Source organism: Camarhynchus parvulus, chromosome 5 (genome assembly GCF_901933205.1).
Source record: "Camarhynchus parvulus chromosome 5, STF_HiC, whole genome shotgun sequence".
NCBI lineage: Eukaryota > Metazoa > Chordata > Aves > Passeriformes > Thraupidae > Camarhynchus > Camarhynchus parvulus.
This window is the reverse complement of record NC_044575.1, coordinates 38,511,212-38,529,192: the sequence shown is the minus strand read 5'-3', so window position 1 is coordinate 38,529,192 and position 17,981 is coordinate 38,511,212. Positions and strand designations below refer to the sequence as shown.

At 49.9% G+C, this 17,981-nt stretch overlaps 1 protein-coding gene across 7 annotated transcripts; it reads left to right on the top strand.

Annotated features, from left to right (window-relative positions):
• Positions 1-2,431: 2,431 nt before the first annotated feature.
• On the top strand, positions 2,432-17,883 carry ABCD4 (ATP binding cassette subfamily D member 4). Of its 7 annotated transcripts, none has more exons than XM_030950010.1 (19): positions 2,432-2,530; positions 2,758-2,882; positions 2,999-3,126; positions 3,251-3,390; positions 6,556-6,672; positions 6,960-7,085; positions 7,773-7,823; positions 10,406-10,500; positions 11,442-11,563; positions 12,415-12,506; positions 12,692-12,781; positions 13,053-13,258; positions 13,553-13,644; positions 13,830-13,866; positions 14,948-14,997; positions 15,282-15,334; positions 15,687-15,763; positions 16,910-17,025; positions 17,180-17,883. In XM_030950010.1, the coding sequence occupies exons 1-19, from the start codon at positions 2,514-2,516 to the stop codon at positions 17,273-17,275; spliced, it is 1,830 nt and encodes a 609-aa protein (XP_030805870.1). In that variant the 5' UTR covers positions 2,432-2,513; the 3' UTR covers positions 17,276-17,883. The 7 variants fall into 7 exon arrangements, 6 of the variants coding, with proteins under 6 accessions (XP_030805870.1, XP_030805869.1, XP_030805874.1 ...); XM_030950009.1 differs by having other exon boundaries at positions 13,050-13,258; XM_030950014.1 differs by having other exon boundaries at positions 2,520-2,530; positions 3,004-3,126; positions 13,050-13,258.
• The last annotated feature ends 98 nt before the right edge of the window (positions 17,884-17,981 follow it).

Below are 17,981 nucleotides of genomic sequence, written 5' to 3'. Positions count from 1 at the left end.
TTTCCCAAGCCCTGCCCCCAGGCACACACTGAAATGGCCATGGTGTTTGCTGGGGGAGAAACGTGAGAAGTAGAGCTGGAGTGCTGTAAAAGATGTAAATGTTTCTGTGCTGACAGCAGCTGAGTGTCTAGGGCACAGCCTCGGAGGGGGGATGGAGAGGCACTGAGAAAGCACTTCTCTTTTGTTCTTGATCTTGGCTGCCTTAGGAGAGTTCCCAGGGAAAATCATGAAGCTGATATGCCAAAGGGAGCTCACAGCGTGTGCTTTATCACGTGGAGGTCGTGGGGTGCCAGTGACAGAACAAAGGGCTGGGAGAAGGAAGAAGTAGGAGGGCGGGCTTGGGACAGACAGTTGTGGCCATCTCATCTCTGTGTTCGATCCTCTGACTCCCCTGGTGCTGCAAAGCCATTTCATCAGTTGGGAGGGAAGGAATACCCCCTCATCATAAAGTGGACAGCAAAGGAATCAGTTCAATCCTGGTAGCCATTGACAAGGTGACCCACACAATTGCCACAGCTGCAGTACTGCCCCATGAGAGGATGTGACTGCCTAGGAGCAAACGTCATCCAGGTCTGATGCAACAGCTGAGAAAAAAACCCCCATGATTCTTTTAACATAAAAGTTAGTCATCAGTGAGGTCAGGTTTTCACAGGGCTGATCTCTGCCCTCTGGAGCTTAACCTTTAGGTATGACTGATAGCATTGTGAATTCCAAAAGAGATGAGAGAAGGGAGATGAGGGCAAGGAGAAAAGGGCACTGCTTAGAGACAAGGCCTTTTGCTGAGGAAACACACTGATGTGTCTTCTTTCATCCCTGAGAATATATACACTGATTTTGTGAAGTGTGAAGTATGAATTATCTGGACCACTGAGCAGGTAGCAGCAGAGCAAAGATGAAGGAGATGAGGATGAAGGGAGAGAAGGCGGGCTGGGAGGCAGGGAAATGGCAGAAGAACAAAGCTACTAGGCATATGGGAAGAGGGACCCACAGGGTACACGCAAAAGCCCAAAGGCTCTGCAGAAGAAATGGCATCAACTGGATGGTAGGTGAGAGACACATAAGTAAGGAATCTCGGGGTCGGCTGCTTGTTCTCTGCCCCCGAGGTGAGTTGGGTGGTCCAGGGAGCGACCCCAGGCTCTGAAGAATGAGACTGACTCTTTGCTGTTCGGTCTTCAGGTTGTTTATTAAGTCTTATTTACAAAATTTTCTCCCTGGCAGACAGAGGTCTGACCAGCAAGGCAGCCACCCTCACGCTGCTCCGTCTCTTATTTCACAAATTTTTTTCCTTAACCCACTCATTTGACAGTGCACCCCTTCCCCAAACCAATCTTTGAGTGCCAACACCACAGCAGAAGATGGAGAACAAGAAGAAGAAGGAAGAAGGATGAGACACGCCCTGTTCCCTCCATCTTGTCCCCATTACCTTTATACAAAATTTTTAAAACTTATATTTTCACCTTGTGTACATCTTATAAAAACACCCTTTAAACCTGTGACACCTTCCAGCCTTCATACCAAACTGGCAATTCATTTGCAGGATCGAAATCTAGCCACCAAGTGTTCTGATCATGCCAGTCTCCGAGCCCCTGACGGGGTTTCGGCTCTGACGCTCCTCACATCGGGTGGAGTCCACAAGGAAGGCATGGCAGCTCATAGGATCTCTCATCTCTAATCACCAGGTTTGTCTAGAAATTTACTTGTTCTGAAATATTTCATAACTTTTTGGGTTATGAAACCAGATTCCAAACCAAACCTGAAAAAAAAAAAATTAGTTGGTTTCTATATTAAAACTGTCACTGAGAAGCCGGTGAGGCTCCATTCACTGACAGCTCATTGCTGCTTTCTTGAAGTCTTTCCCTTTGCCGGGGGTTTCGCGCTGCTTCGTTCGCGTTCCTGCAGCAGGGTGGGGAGCGCGCACTGCCATTCACCATCGCGCTGGGGATGTCTGCCTAATCCCAATGTCCCGGCTTGAGAAATCCCCTGCAGGGGCCACTGCCAGTTGTGAGTCCTTAGGAAGCAACCTGAAACTTCACTGCCCACCCCAAAATAAGACGAATGTGCAGAATTAGTACTGGTGCTTCTTTCTTGTCTCCCCTCTAACAGGCGGGCAATACCTGCTGCCCACGGCGACTGTCCCTCAGCCCCTGGGATCCGCAGAGGGATCAGTTCGTGCCTGCCCTGCTCCTCCCTCAAGACAGGGGTTAGTGCCCGGTTCTGCGGCCCTCCGGCTCGGCCCTGGACCCTTCCCGGCACCCCGGTCCGGCTCTGTGAGCAGGCGGGGGGCAGGAGGTGAGAGACGCGAGCACACGCACCGCGCCGGCACGGCCCGCCGGGATGGCCCGCCCGGCTCCGCGCTGTGGGGACGGCGCGGGCGCTGAGCAGCACACCCGCCCGGCGCCGCCAGGGGGCGCTGTGCCCGCTCGGCCGCGCGGGAGAGGCGGCGCTGGGCGGGAGCTCTGTGGTGACGCCGCACGCGGAAGCGGCGGCAGCGGCGGTCGCTCCCGGCGGGGCGGATGCAGGGCGAGGAGAGGTGATGAATATTCATGTAAAGCGCCCGCGGGGGCGGGTCTCGCCTGCCGGGCCGGGCCAGGCCGGTCAGGTCCGGAGGGCGCCGATGGCGGGGGGCCGCAGCAGTGCGGGGGGCGCCGGGGCCCGCGGGCGGTGAGGACGGAGCGGGCTGGGCCGGAGCGTGGCGGAGGGGAGATGGGGTGGGACCCCCGAGCTCACTGCCACCCCCCGCGTCTCCCTCCGTTGCAGGGCTGGTTCCCGGCTGGACGGGCTGTTCCTGCGGCGGTTCCTGCGGCTCCTGGCCGTGCTCTTTCCCGGGTGGCCCTCCCCGAGCGCCCTCATGTTCCTGACGCTGCTCGGTGTCGCCTTGCTGGGTGAGCCCGGGTGGTGGGGTTGGGGGGCTGTACCCCACGTCTGCTCCCTGTGGTCCCCAGTTTGCCTTGTCACCGCAGTCCATCAATTCCTTCCCCTGCTTGCCTTTCTCCTCCAGAGCAGCTGGTTATTTACCAGGTCGGCGTCATCCCCAGCCAGTACTATGAGGTCCTAGGGAACAAGGACTTCTCCGGATTCAAAACATTGACTGCCGTTGCTGTGACTCTGATCATTGTGAACTCCACGGTAAGACCAGAGGCTCATGTGTCTTGGGAAAGGAAGAGAAAGCTGCTCATGGCTCCTGGCATGATGTTTTTATTTCGTTTTGAAAAAATGTTTGTTCTCACTTATCTCTTTGCCCTTGTTCCAGCTAAAAAGTTTCGACCAGTTTATCTGCAACATGATGTATGTGAACTGGAGGAAATCCCTCACTGAATACCTCCACAGCTGCTACTTCCAAGGCCAGGTCTACTACAACCTGCTCGTGCTGCGTGAGGACATCGATAACCCGTAGGCTGCTGGCACAGTATCTTTCAGTATCTTGCTTGGCTTCTCCTGGGCTGCTGCCTACCTTTTCCTGACTTCTCTTTGTCTCTGTGTAGGGGCTTGAGCCCTAGAAGCTTTTACCATCTAGGCACAAATCTAGGGACCGTCTTCTACCCTGGTGGGAGGTAATACCTATTGCTGGGAACTCCTGTGACTGCTGGTCATGATGGCTTTAGGGGCAGGATGTTTCAGCTGCAAGGAAAGTGGATGCCCATTGGAACAAGGATCTATCTAGTGCTGCTATAAAACATGCTATCTGCAAACTCAACCCTTGACACTGTGTGATGTTGCAAAGGGCCTGGCTGGAGTCAGCAGTGCCTCTCCTTTCCTTCACACTGCTGGTGCATTAGCACAGTCCCTGTTCTGTTTGAACTTCAAACACCAGGATCTGCAGCTGAGCACAGTTCAGTTGTATTTTAGTGGTTTGATAACCCATGGGAGCCAAATCAGGAAGGGCTTTGTTTTGCACTGTATGAGGGCTGCGTTTCCCTTTCCTGTTCCTAGGAAGGAAGTGTCAGTGGTGACTTGAAATATAAGAGGAGGAGCTTTCCTTGTGGATCCCTCTCCAGTTTGCTTTGTGCACTGTCCTGCTTACTGCAGAGCTGTTGATCTGTCTGGGCTGCGCTGCAAAGGTCGAATGCCCTTCCTCACAGCTGTGTGTGGACCTTGGCCTTCCAGCCTGTCCTCACACACAGGGCACTGCTGTCATAGTTGCACACTGTGAAAAGCTAAAAATCCTATGTTAGACATCATGTGAGAGGTCACAGAATCACGAAATACTCTTAGTTGGAGTGGACCCACATGGATCGAGTCCAACTCTTTAAGTGAATAGCCCACAAAGGGATTGAACCTGTGGCATTATTAGCACCATGCTTTAACCAACTGAGCTAATCTCAGTGTAGAATCTCCCTGATTCTTCCCTCTCCAAAATTTAAAGTTGTTATTATTAAATACTAGCTGAAAAACTAGAAATCAAAGGGGAATGTTTTCTAAATAATGTGTTGTTATACCATTGTTTTGAGACTCCAAGCTTTCTTCTGCTGGAGTGGGCACCTCTGATCTAGTCACTGCATTGGTGCCATATTCCATGTTGACGGCAAGAGGAGACCATGCCCAGGGTCCTGGGGAAAAAACTGCTGTCTTGCAGGGACTCCTAACCCTTGCTAATAGTGGAAACTTCAAGAAAGTGAAGCAGCTTCTGCAGTTCTGCTGCCTGTTGCTACTGGCTGCCTGTCCTTGCTCCTTCATTGCAGAGCAGGGCAGTTTGTGTGGCTGCTGCAAGAAAACATGCTGGGTATCTAAGGGGGAGCAGCAAGCAGGGAGAGAGGTTCAGCTTGGGTCAAACAGCTCCACATGTTGTGCAGTAGGTCGTCATTATCAAGCTGATGCCCTTCCGGGTTGCTGTTGTGTTTACTCCCAATATCATTAAGTGTTCATTTCTGATAGTGTTTTCAGTGGCATGGAGTTACAAGGAGAGGTTAAGAAAACATGTTTGTCACCAGGGCATGCAGCTATTCCCAGGCAGTGCAGCACAGTGAAGCCAGTAGCTCCTGCATGCCTGTCTTTTTCTTTGGGGACACAAGTGGAAGAGAAGGACAGAGGCCCCTCACCACATGATTATTCTGCTCAGGTTTATTTTTAACTAGGGAACATGTTCACATTGTGCAGTGAAATGCAGGAGACAACTGGGTCAGTCTGCCCTGCAGCAAGAGACAGCTCTCATGGCCTTTGCAGACCAAATGTGTGGGATTACTGTGGAGTATGTCTCATTACACCTTGCTTCTGCTCCAACTTTGTCTTACTGTTTAGTGTGGTTTTGGTGCCACTGCAAAAATTCTCTTCATCTTGCAATTCCTTGCTGAGTGCTTTTTCCCTGCACCAGGTACTTAGAGAACAAACCTAGAGCAAGAGAGACCTCCCGTTATGCAGTGGAAACAAAACTGAGTGTTAAATGCAAGGAGTCACCCACTTTGAAGGAATGAAGAGTGGGTTCTGAGTGGCATACAAGCACTTGCAGCACCTAGTAGGGCATTTGAGTTGATGCTTTCCTGTGTTTCATGTATTTTCATTGCATGTTACTTAATAGCTTGTAAAAAGCAATATCCTCCTATGAGACTCTAGCACAATTTAAGTTACAATTTTGTGGGAATATTACAGTCTGAGGAGAAGGAAAAATGATGCTGCGAGGTCAGTCAGGGTGAGAGCTGCCCCAGAATTAAATCTATTGCTGTTCCAGAACTGCAAAAGTGTTAAAAGATGAGTGCCTTTGTGGTAGTATCTGCTCTGAGACTATCCAGGAGTCCATCCTTGCTCTTCATTCTGAACTCCAGCATTAAGTTATGGCCTTTCCACTGGAGCTTAGCAACAGTAGGCTGAAGCCTGCATCCATGTGCTCTGGACAGATGAGGTGCTGAGGAGTAAATATACTGAAATTCTTCCTAGTTATCCCAAGTGCAACTCCTGCTCAGTAGTGGGATAGATGGGACTTGAGGGTTTGTCACCCATGTGCCTGCTGCTAGTGAGGTGAGAAGGCTTGGTGTGCTGCTTCCTGCTCTTGTGGGCTGGGGTGGGTAGAAACACTTCCTTCTTTGCAACAAAGGAACCAGAGGCACTCCGCGCAGAGCCAAGGGATTGGATCTTGTGAAAGGGTAGCTTTGATGGAAGTGTTTGCAAATATCCAATAGCTGGCGAAGGCCTGGCTTGTGCTCTAGCCTGTCCTGGTGGGTCTGATGGCATCTCAGTCCAGTACTGAAGGTTAGAGGGACAGTCAGTAGTTTTTCATAATATGGGGGTTGTTCCAGGAGAGGAGTAAAGGACAATGATGCAGAGACCTTCAGCACAAGTGTTGAACAACGTTGAAAGTGGAACAAGGGATAAATACAAGGAACAGGTTGAAAGCAATGGCAAGAGTTGTTCTTCCTGGGTGCCATGAAGGCTCTTGGGTGGGTCCTGCTGGGCCATGAAAATGGTCTCCTGTGGGAAATCTGCAGATCCTTCCCAGGTAAGGTTGTTCACCTGCTGCCTGTCCTGTGTTCATGCACTGAAACAGCCTGCTTTGTGCCCTCTTAGGGTTTAATGCTGCCTCTTGCTTCTGGGCTGTAATGATGTCAATGGCTCTGTGTTGAGCAGGGACCAGCGCATCAGCCAGGATGTGGAGAGGTTCTGCAGGCAGCTCAGCTCCATGGCCAGCAAGCTCGTCATCTCACCCTTCACACTGGCCTACTACACATACCAGTGCTTTCACAGGTAAGGATGTATCCTGGGCCTGCATGCACACCTCTTTCCTGTGTTCTTCTTTTGGAGCCTGCCACCCACATTATAACTCCCCAGATGGATATTTGTACACGTGGGTGAGTGGTCTCTGTACTCCCAGGAGAACTCTGCCTTGGGGATCCTGGGATGTGCAATGTTGGCCCCAAACTTCTGTGAAAGCCAAGATAGGTGACAGCTGAGGGCTCTGATTGCTTGAGCCTAATGGTGCAGGAGTGTCCTTTTGCTTGGATTATTGGCTGACTTCTCTTTCTCCTCTGTAGCACAGGCTGGCTAGGCCCGGTGAGCATCTTTGGGTATTTCATCATTGGGACGATGATTAACAAAGTGTTGATGAGCCCAATTGTGTCTAAACTTGTGCAGCAGGAAAAACTGGAGGGAGATTTCAGGTGAGTCCCAGCAGAGCTGTGTTTTCACTTCTCCTTGGGAGCTTCTGTGAAAGCTGATTTTTTGTCCCCGTTCAGGGCTGTGTATGTAGCTAATTCTCCTGTCTGTGACTTTCCCCACACTCAGAGAAGGCTACCTGTGCAATGGTGCCTCACAGTCAGTGTACTGAGCCCCTGCCAACCATTCACAGCCTTGTGTCATGGCAGGCAATGCCCTTGGTTCAGTCTCACAGCCCAGTCTTTCCATATGCTCTGCAACTCCCCTCCTCCCCCTTGCTTGCAGGGTTGGCTGTGTGTGTAGCAGGGGCTTTGTAGCTTTCCCTGGGGTTCAAGGCATCCAGGGACAGCAGCATAAGCTGTTGTGGCACAGGGAACCCAGCCCAGGGCAGTTGGCTGTGGTGATTTTGTATGGTGGAGATGCTGGACTAGCAGCAAAAAGTAGGCCCAAGGGCTAAGAAGATGTGCAGAGACAGCAGGATATCAAACAAATGTACCACTGAGCTGGCCCTGAATGATGGCACCTCAGGTTAAGCCTTGGTCTCTGGTGCCTTTCTGAGCTTGTTGAATATTTCTGTGAAGAGATGCCTCAGATCACTGCTCTAACATGCAATATAAGTTTCCTCTAGGAATGGTTTTGGCTACATAATTCACTGAGCATTTGTGCACAATTATGTTTTTTTGCTTGTACAGGTTCAAGCACATGCAGATTCGTGTCAATGCAGAACCAGCTGCTTTCTACAGGTTAGTAGTGTTAATTTCTTTGTATCCTCAAAAGGATTGTCCCAGTTCAGAGCATCCTTGTTGTGTTCACATATCCCAAAGGAGCCCAAGTTCTGTTGCTGCAGCTTTCTATCCCTTCCCCTTCAGCATCATACAGCCCTGAGACTTGGTTCTTTGCATTCTGTGCATCATCTGCAAGAAATTATCCACAGCAACTGGAGACGACTATCTTTCCTTTGCTTCCCTTCTAACATCCTCAGAGGCAGATACAGATTTGGTGTTGGCTTAGAGACTGTTACTGATGTTTTGCTAGGTCCTTACCTGGAAGATTGCTCAAAGTCTTATTGCATCTGATTCTGCTGAGGACTTGTTGCATGTTGCTTCTGGCCCCATCCTGCTGCTGCTTGCCTGCATGTCTTCTGTGGGTGTGCTAGCTGCTCCTTGGCCACCTTAGCTCTGCTTTGCTCCTTTTGCTCAGTCTGTGCCCTGACCCTCCATATGCTGTACTGGTGCTCTGAATTTACTCAATGCCATTCACCCCAGAGCTGAGCACACAATCAGGAGCCCAGCAGCACCTCCCCCATTTAGTGATGCCCTGAAGCCTGTTGAGCTGCTGCTTGGTTCACCAGGAAAAGAAGCATGAATTTGGTGTAGCTTGTGTTGGGGTGGCAGGAGGTTGTTGCTTCTCTCTTGTCATGAGTCTGCCTTTGCTCTATACGTTGTGAAATTGCACTTCTTCCAGGAATTGTAGCACATGTCCTCTCTCTGGTCTTCCCTGCCCATGACCTGTATTTGGCTCCTTCATGCTATATTGAGTGAGCATTTCAAGTGCTGTGGTGCTGCCCTCACAGTGGTTTGATTCAAAATCACTGATTTCATAACAACTTACATTGGCAGGCATGAAACTCATTTAAATAACCAAAATCAATCTTGGTTTGCACTGGCAAGTCTGAGGGGTTTTTTTGTACTCGGATTCTTACTGGTTGATGATAATTTTTTATAATGGAAAAGATACTGTAATTACATGCCCTTATTTAAGATGCAGTACTTTCCCTCACATTTTTGATTTTTTAAATTCTATTACTAAGTAGAAAATGGAAAGTGGATTATTATACCAGAAAACAGAATGTTTTGGTTCAGTACAATGTTTTAGTAGAAAATATTAATTTTGTGTGAAACTAGAACTTAGCTGAGTTGCACATAACCAGGTATTTTCATGGTATGCATCATAATTAAAAATAAAGGAATTTTTTAAAAGGTTGCATTCCTAGAATCCTGCAAGAGGAGGAGCATATGGTGACTGGCTGGTTTTGATTGCTCAACTTCTCTAGCTTGTGATCTTGTCCTCTTAAGACTGCCTAAACATTGCTTTGGTAAAGGAAGAAACAGAAGCAGAGCACTGCCACCCTTTTACTTCTTTTGTTACCAAGTCCTTGGCAAACTTGCTTTAAAAGTGAAGTGAAATGGAGGAAAAGAAGAAACCAATACAGCAATCTCTCCTCATCTGCAACAGAATAATAGCTCTAGAACAAAGGGCCCCAGTTCCTTTCTCACCTTTAATTCCTTGTATCCAAGCCTTTCTCCTTTCCTAATACATGGAAAGCAAGGACTGCAGCTCAGTAGTTATCTGAGATGTGTTGTAAGGCAGTAGAGCCAAACTGAATTCTAACCAGATTCACTTTCGAGAAAGAAAATGTATTTTTCTATGAACTGAGAATCTTTAGAAATGAGACCTCAAAAATCTTATTTTGGACGTTTTTGTGCTGCTTCTGGCCCTGTTTTCTTGGGCCCTAGTGATTCTTCTGTTGCATAGATCATGTGTAGTGGGCACAAGCCTGTGTTGGATGTCAGGGGCAATAGGTGCTATGGCAGGTGGGAGACTGAAATGACATGTGGAGCACTCTCTGCATTTTGCCACCTGAGGGCAGCCCAGGCCTTGCAAAGCAGCAGCAGGAGCTGTCACACTTGCTTGAAGGTGATGGTTTAGGAGATGTCTCCTTGCTCCTGGCTCAGCCTGGCCACTGGAGCATCACCACTAACATGTGAGGTGGGTGACCTGATGGAGATAGCCCTGGGAAGGGGGAAGTTGTGGAGCTGGGGTACCTGTACTGGGGCTTGTACTGCTTAGGACTTGCCTTTGCCCATTCCTGTGGAGTGGGAAGTGGGAAGAGGTGGGCTAAGGCTGCTGGCCATGCAGGCCATGTGGGCTGATTATCACCCCTGGACTCTCCTCTGCCCTCTCCTTTCTGGGTCCAGCTCTGTAGCAGTACCATCCCTCTTTTCCAGCCAGGCTGTACTTGAGAACTGTGTTTGACCTTGGGTGTACATTGCTTCAGGCTGGAGCCTTCTGACAGTGTCTGGCCTGGCTTTACCTGCTCCGGCTGCAACAGCAGCAGCCATGGGCTCTGGGAGAGATTTATAGGACTGCTTGATTCAGCCAGAGTTCCTTGACGATACCCTTCAGGAAGGCAGTCCCGGCTATTCAGTTCCTGGTCAATAAAGAGTTTGTTAGTCAGAAGCAAAGGTGCCAGGCCCGTTCAGAGCTTCAGTTTTAAAGCCCAAGGTTCTAGGATGTCTGGCATGTTGCAATGTTACTTTTACAGGGCTGGGCGAGTGGAGCACATGCGCACAAACCGGAGGCTGCAGAGCCTGCTGAAGACCCAGAGAGAGCTGATAGGCAAGGAGCTGTGGCTATACAGTGAGTGGGCAGAGTTGTGGGGAGAGTGGGATGTGTGGTAACTCCATTCTGATGGCCCACACACTGGGAAACTCTACTGGTAGAGCAGTTGGGTGGGTGCTGTGTTTTCTTCTTCTGCCTCTTGCTGCTCTGTGAAAGCCCTGAGGGTGAACAGAGGGTGCCTCCTGCAGTGCTAAATAAAAATCCTGTTGTGTAAAAGCCTCATAAAGAGGCAAAGTTGTAGAGGACCCAGAATCTGGCTTTTTGTGGTGCAGGTGTTCACACGCCAAGAAAAGAGGGAACGGCCTGAGCTTTGGGCACTCTGTATGTTATTGGGAGCTGTGGAAACTTCTTTCCTATAGAGCCTGTCCCTTAGGCATAGCTGTTCCCTGAAAATATTCATTCTCCCTTTTTCACTGAGTCCAGTTTTTTTCTTTAAATGACCCTATAAAGACAGCTGTTCCTGATCTTAGCAGCACAGTGAGCTTCTGAGCAGTGTAATGAAGGGAGAACCCTGAACAGAAGTGTCTGTGGGAATTTGGAATCTTAAGTCTTTCTGCCCATGTGCTCCCAAGATACACTTGGCAACTGTCACGGCAAACTGTCTCACCTGAGAGCTTCCTTTTTGCCCTTCCCTCCTGTTAACAGTGAATCAGTCAGGCCCCTGAAGCATAGCAACAAGCAGGCAAAGTGGCTTTTGCCCCACACACTGAGCTGTGTGTCTGGATGATGATTCTCTGCTCAGGGGCCTGCCCCAAAGTGCTCTTTGCTTGGCAAATGCATTTTTACCCTGGTGCTTGTGCTATCCTGCAAAATGGGTTTTTCTGCTCTGGTTCATCATAAAGGGCCGAGGCAAGAACATGGCTCTTCCTCTGATTGGGCTCAAGGTCAGCACTTGGGCCTGGCTGGGACAGAGGTTTCTACTTTAACTCACTGTCTTCTTTCAATGTGCTTGTGCCCAGTTGGGATCAACACTTTTGATTACCTGGGCAGCATCCTGAGCTACGTGGTCATTGCCATTCCCATCTTTTCTGGTGTCTACGGTGACCTGAGTCCAACAGAGCTCAGTGCCCTTGTCAGCAAGGTGAGCTAAGGGTTATCTCTGTGACCCCATTGTGGAGGGTGAGCAGGCACTGAGGATGGAGGTTTCATGTGGTGCTGGTGGCCCTGGGACTAGATAACCTGCAGCACTTGATCTTCAGGTTAGACTGTCCCAGCTCTCAGTGTTATGGAAACAGGAGCTTGTAGGTAGCTGGTATCTGATTAACTTGGGCGTGAGAACTGTCAAGGACACATTTATGTAAGTGTTTCCTGGCTCAGACCTCTGTGTCTAAAAAACCCAGGAGGTCAGAAAGCCTCTGGTTTTCAGCAGTGCAGGTGGAGATGGGTCTGTACAGTGCTGTGGGTCTGGATTATGCCCTGGGCTACTGCCTGTGGTGAGCCTTGCCACCAGTGAGGCTGAGCTGGCTTGCATTCACCTTCCTGACCTGACTCTTTACGGATACTCAAAGCTGGCTTGTGACAGAGAATGCAGAGCTAAAAATAGCTAAGTGGGCACTGCAGGCTGAGGCACCCTGCTCTGAGCCATATACGGTGCTGAGGCAGGGGTGGTGGTATGGACCTGTGTGACTTGGGCAAGCATGCTGGGCCCTAGGCAGGCCATCAGGCACTCTGCAAACACCATCCCTGGGTGACAGGATGTGTGTCTACCTGGCAGAAACTGCTCCACTGAGCAGGGAAGCCCTGCTTCTTTCAAATGTGGTCATCTTCACTCCCACCGTCCTGCATGACTTCACCACTCCTCATTCATCCCTCCTGAGACAGCTGATGTGGCCAAATGTGTGGACTCCTTGGCTGCCTCCTTGCAGTCGTGGAATAAGGGTCAGGGCCCCAGCTCAGCACTGACCCTTACTCTGCCATGTGATTTCTCCCCAGAATGCCTTTGTTTCCATCTACCTCATTGGCTGCTTCAGCCAGCTCATAGATCTCTCCAGCACTGTTACTGATGTAGCTGGCTACACACACAGGTGAGCTTATCTGTGGGCACATCTCTGGAGGAAAGGGCAGTGCAGAACAAGACTGTGCCCAGGTCTGTGATAAAAAAAACAAAACAAAAAACCTGTTGTTTTTGTGCAAGCATGGGCAAGTTTGGATATTGTGAGGAGGCTGCTGTAGTTGTCCCTGGCTTTCATGCAACCTCTTGTGTGTCTAGGATTGGTGAACTGCAGGAGACCTTGCTGAGCCTTGGCAGAAAAGAAAATGGTAACTACTCAGAAGCCAAAACGAGTTGGGATTTGGACGGGTGAGTCGCCTCTCAGCAACTGGCTGGCTTGTAGCTTACGTGCCAGAGTGTGGGGTTGCCATGGGAGGGAGGTGGCCCTTGGTGTCACAGTATGTTGCATGCTTTTGGTTGGAGCAGGCAGTGCTCACTGTCAGTTGTCATTCCCAGGGTGTGTGGGGCAGGGCTACTGTCACAGAGGCACAGGGGGTCTAAGGTCCCTGATTTTTGCCAATCTCAGCGTGGTCACTTACCCTCGGATCTCTTGTTCTTTGTCTTGGTGGTGGCCCAGTAGCCATTCTGGGGAGGACCCAGTGCCAAGGGACACAGCTTTCCTTCTGGAGCGAGTGACACTCTCAGTACCGTCCTCTGGCAAGCTGCTCATCAAGGACTTGAACCTCAGGATCTCACAAGGAAACAGTGTGATGATTGTGGGAAACACTGGTACAGGGAAGACATCTCTCCTGAGGGTCCTCGGAGGGCTCTGGGAGAGCACACGGGGTGAGGACTGCTACTTGCCTCAGCCTTCTTCTTCTCAACCAAGGCTACCCTGAGTTTGCAAGATGGCAGTGTGGCAGTTTGTGAGACCAGTGCCACCATGTGATGGTGAATGTGTCACTGATACACTGATTTGAGCCACCCATCTCTTGTCACAGGCTTTGGCTCTCATTGCTTTGCTCTGTGTTGCAAACACACTTTTGTGGGGTCTAGTTGGCTACTTCATGGGACAGGACTACATGGGGCAGTGGGAAGTTCCTGCCTGATACTGCAGATGTGATGAGTGTCTCTGTGCAGGGAGCATCAGGATGCTGACCTGCTTTGGCCCCCGAGGAGTGGTGTTCCTACCACAGAGGCCCTTCTTCACTGACGGCAGCCTGCGTGAGCAGGTGAGCCCAGGGTCTGTGTTTGCTCTGGCCTCAGCTGTGCTCCCAGCTGTCGTAATGCCCTGCAAACCCTGCAAGAGGGAGGATACCTGTGGGTGCTCCTTCCCTTGTGCCTGAGTTTATATTATTGCATCTCTGATGAAGTGTCCAGCTCCTTCTGACATGGTTTCTTTTGCTCTGTTAAACAGGTGATCTATCCCCTGAAGGAGATCTATCCACTTTCAGGTTTGTGAAAATCCCTTAGAGCAATTAACCAACGCTGTGGTAGTGCCTCACTGTCCTGTACCCCGTGCAGCTTCTTCCCTGCTGTAACCCATCAGGAACATTCATCCATTTTGCTTTTGTTGCTCTGGTGTTCCCTAGAAGATTAGTGTGTGTTAAGGTCAATTCTGTGTCCCCCTCCTTTTGTGAGGGAGCATACTCACTTGATAAGAACTTGCTCTCTTAGTATAATGAGGACAAGCTGGCCATGCTCTTCCTGCTGTGCTGGACATGTTATATGTTGCTGTCAGGATACGTCTGATTTGTTTAGTACAGTCTGACTTTCAGCAAGCCATATTTGCCTTAATCTTATTTTCCATCCACCTCCATCTTTTACTTTTCCACTTTTTCAAAATGATGTCCCAGGGCTTTGCACACTGTTGTGGTCAGAATATATGGATCTTTTCTCTCCCCTACCCTCTTCCAAAGCCAGACCACATGTGGTCTGCTGTGGCTTGGGAGTCACAATCTTGCTGAGAGTTAACTACAGCCCTCAGCTACTTTTGTGGCTCTCCTGCAGCTTCAGAGAGGTCCATGGTAGATGCACAGCCCTTCCTCTCAACTTCCGTAAATGCTAACTGTACCAGCTCAAGTGTATGTTCTGCTCCACAGCTGACTCACCCTGAGGTATTTCTCTTCCACATAGGGTCCTTTTGCTGGCTCTTACCTGAGCCCTGTTCCCATGACTCCACTACTTGTAGTGTGCAGTCTCAGCTAAGAGAGAAACTGGGCAGGGCCTTGGCAGTTGAAGCCTGGATCCTTGTGTTCTGGCTGTGGCCATGAACTGAGGCAAATCTCAGGTGTATCTGTGGAGCCCAGCTACTTCCTGGTATGCTGCTCACAGGCACGGTTAATACTTTCAAGGAAGGTCAATCTTTGGGGCTATCTGCCAAAGTACAGGATCTGGTATAACTAAGTGGTCAGGTCAACTACATTGAGCCTCAGGAGATACTCCAGTTTTTCCCTCCTGCCTCACCAACTCCTTCATTCAGCAGTGGCCTCAGCACACACTGCCTCTCCTTATGCTGTATGGCTTTCTCCCTAGGGTCTGCAGATGATGAGAGGATTGTGCGATTCCTGGAGCTGGCTGGGCTGGTGAGTCACTGATAGCACTGCTGCCTTCTTTCCTGGTGCCACCAGTGAGGGAAGAAGGGATGATTTCTTGTGGCAGCACAGCATGATTGTGTGCTGAATTTATGTGGGGACATTGTCTGTGCCTGGGACACAGCTGTCTATGGGACAGAAAGAGGAGGAGAAATATGGTACAACTTCAGCTCCAGTGGGGAAAGGGAGACTGGCAAAAAGCGGGTGGTTATGCTCAGGGCCATAGGCTGATAGGGTTGGGGACTGTGTTCACAAGTCTGCTGTGCTCTCTGTAGACTGATTTGCTGGCAAGGGCTGGAGGACTGGATGAACAGGTGGACTGGAACTGGTAAGGGAGCCCACTGTCTGTGTGTATTTGGGTGATTTCTGAGTGGGGAACACTTCTAAGCAGATTCACATTGCTGCTGGATTTATCTGTGTCTATCTGTGTTCTGTGAGATGTGGACACTATACAGGAGCAAAGCCTTCATGGCCCAAGCATCTATGCCAACAATCACCAGCTGTAGTGTTCTGCGGGCAGCTGACTGTGTACAGGGCTGCAGAGCCAGTCCCAGTACAGAGGGGGCACAAGGGACACACAGGGACAGTTGTTTGCTGGTCTCCAGTATCAGAAGCCATAAGATTTTCAGCAAACAAGCTCTGTTTCTTGAGGAAGGTGTTGAATCTCAACCCTGCTGCAGGTATGACATCCTGTCCCCAGGGGAGATGCAGAGGCTCTCATTTGCACGGCTCTTCTACCTCCAGCCAAAATACGCAGGTGAGTGACTGACTACAAAAGAGGGGAGAAAAAAATACAAGGCCTTTGGTGTATAGAGAAGCTGGTACAGAGACAGCTCATGAAATCCCTTTTGTGCTAGGAACATGCTTTGTCTCGGCCATTATTTTAGCAGCATAGCACACAGAGGATTCATTTGTGAAATATGAAAACGTTTCATTATTTGTGAGGACAGTGGTAAATCAAGAGGCTGTACATAAGACATTTTCTTCTTGGGGAGCTGGTGATTAATGTTCATGGTCCATGTCCAATGGCACTAGAAGAACTTTGTCAGCCTGCTCACCAGTTGCTGTGCAAAAAAGTGCATGTGTTGGAGAGTGTGGCAGCTGTCGTATCTGAAGCTCTAGAGCATCTGTACCATTGTGGGGCAATATGGAAGATTTAGCCCTGTTGTGGCAAAAGAAGACAAGGAGCAGTGGGATAGTCCTAAGAGACCACAGAAACATCTGTGATTAGCTAATGGGACCGAGTCCTTAGGCTCTGCTGGGGCTTGAGCTGTTGGAGGACTTGCCATGAGGGCCAGGTTGGATGTGGGTGAACAGAGCCAGTTTCAGTAGCAGGTAGCTACATGTAAGTACCTCTCTTTCCCCTGAAGCCCGTGGCACAGCTAAGTGATGTCTGGGCAGAAGGAACCTGTGGATTGCAAACTAAAAGCTGTAGAGATGATTTGAATTTATTTGCTCCAGGTCTGTAGTATTTACCCTTAATAGTCAGGAAGGTGCCACAGGCCATCCTACCTGCTCCATGTGGGGTCTGTGCTGGAAGAGTACGCTGACTGCTGTTCAGCCTGGCACTCTGGCACGTGGTCTGCCTGGAGAAGCTCGTGTCTTGGCTTTTGCCCTGATGGGGATGAGGCAGTGGTGGGCAGCTATTGAGGGAGAGGGATGAGGTGAACAGTGTGGTTTGGATGGATTCAAGTACTTGAGGGGAAAGACAGCTTTCCTAGTTGCCTGACACCAACTGTGCCAGAGGAATACCAGAGTCCTTAGGTTTCTCCTCACTTGCCTTCTGCAGATGCTCTTGGTGAGCTCCAGTTAATATGTGAAATGTTATTGGGAGTTGCTGTTCTTGCCTACAGGAGATGTCTGGTTGGGAGAGGATCTGTGGGGCTCATGGCTTTTCTTTCAGTATTAGATGAAGCCACCAGCGCCTTGACAGAAGAGGTGGAGCATGAACTGTACCGTATGTGCCTTCAGCTGGGCATGACACTGATCAGTGTGGGACACAGACCCAGCCTGGAAAAGGTGAGACAGGGAGGCAGTGCTCCATGCCCCCCTCGTGGTGGTGAGGTAGAGAGGGTCTCTGGCAAGCAGAGGGGAGTGACTAAGGCTGGAGGACCTCACTGGGGGTGGACCGTGCTCTTGTAGAGACATCCTTCAATGTGCTGTTGACTTGCAGTTCCACAGCTGGATTTTGAAACTTCATGGGGAGGGAAGATGGGAGCTCACTCGATGTGAGAAGCTGAAGCGGCTCCCCTCTGAGGAAGGATACTGAAGAACTTGCCCTTGTCTGGCCAGCCACAGAAACCTGCACATGTGTGGAAGAGTTCTCAATAGCAGACATGGAGCTGCCAAGCCAGCAGCTGTGTCAAACAGTGCAAGACCAGTTCTGGATTTTGCTGATGGACACAGAGTATGTCTGTACTCATGGTGTGGAGTTCTGCCAAGAGTAGACACAACCATGCCACCCTTCTCCCAGCCTCCTTCTGCCTCCCTGGCTCTCACAAGAGAAAGGAGCTGAGCTCCTAGGCTGCCCTGAGAGAAGATGCTGCCTCATGGGTCTTGTAGAAATAACAGCCAGAGAAACCTCCACTTTGTCTGGAATACACTGGTGTGAGGCTAGAATGCAACCTCCTTTTCTGCTCTCTGTGCCTTGTGAGGAGCTCTGTCTTGGATACACAGCTCTGCAGAACAGATTTATGTACCTTGTGGCTCTGTCAAGAATTGTGTTTGCCAGCAGGAGACAAGGGATGAGAATGCTAGCACAGGGCATGTCTCTGCTCTCTTTGTAATACACGGCTACAGGTGAAAGGAACATTTTTGTATTAAAATCTGGGGGCTGTTTTCACACTGTTTTTATGGAGAACAGTCAATATTTGTTAACTGGACTGTTGCCTGTTTTCTTTCTGGGGTTTGCTTTGGAGGAGATGCTTGTATACTGGCAATGGTCCTGGACAAGACTATTGCAAAAGAGCAAAGCA

Excerpts from the sequence above, each read along its gene's own strand:
- ABCD4 (XM_030950009.1), top strand. Across the intron at positions 2,883-2,998 it reads GCTCGGTGTCGCCTTGCTGG|AGCAGCTGGTTATTTACCAG; the intron begins GTGAGCCCGGGT and ends TTTCTCCTCCAG. Across the intron at positions 3,127-3,250 it reads TGATCATTGTGAACTCCACG|CTAAAAAGTTTCGACCAGTT; the intron begins GTAAGACCAGAG and ends CCCTTGTTCCAG.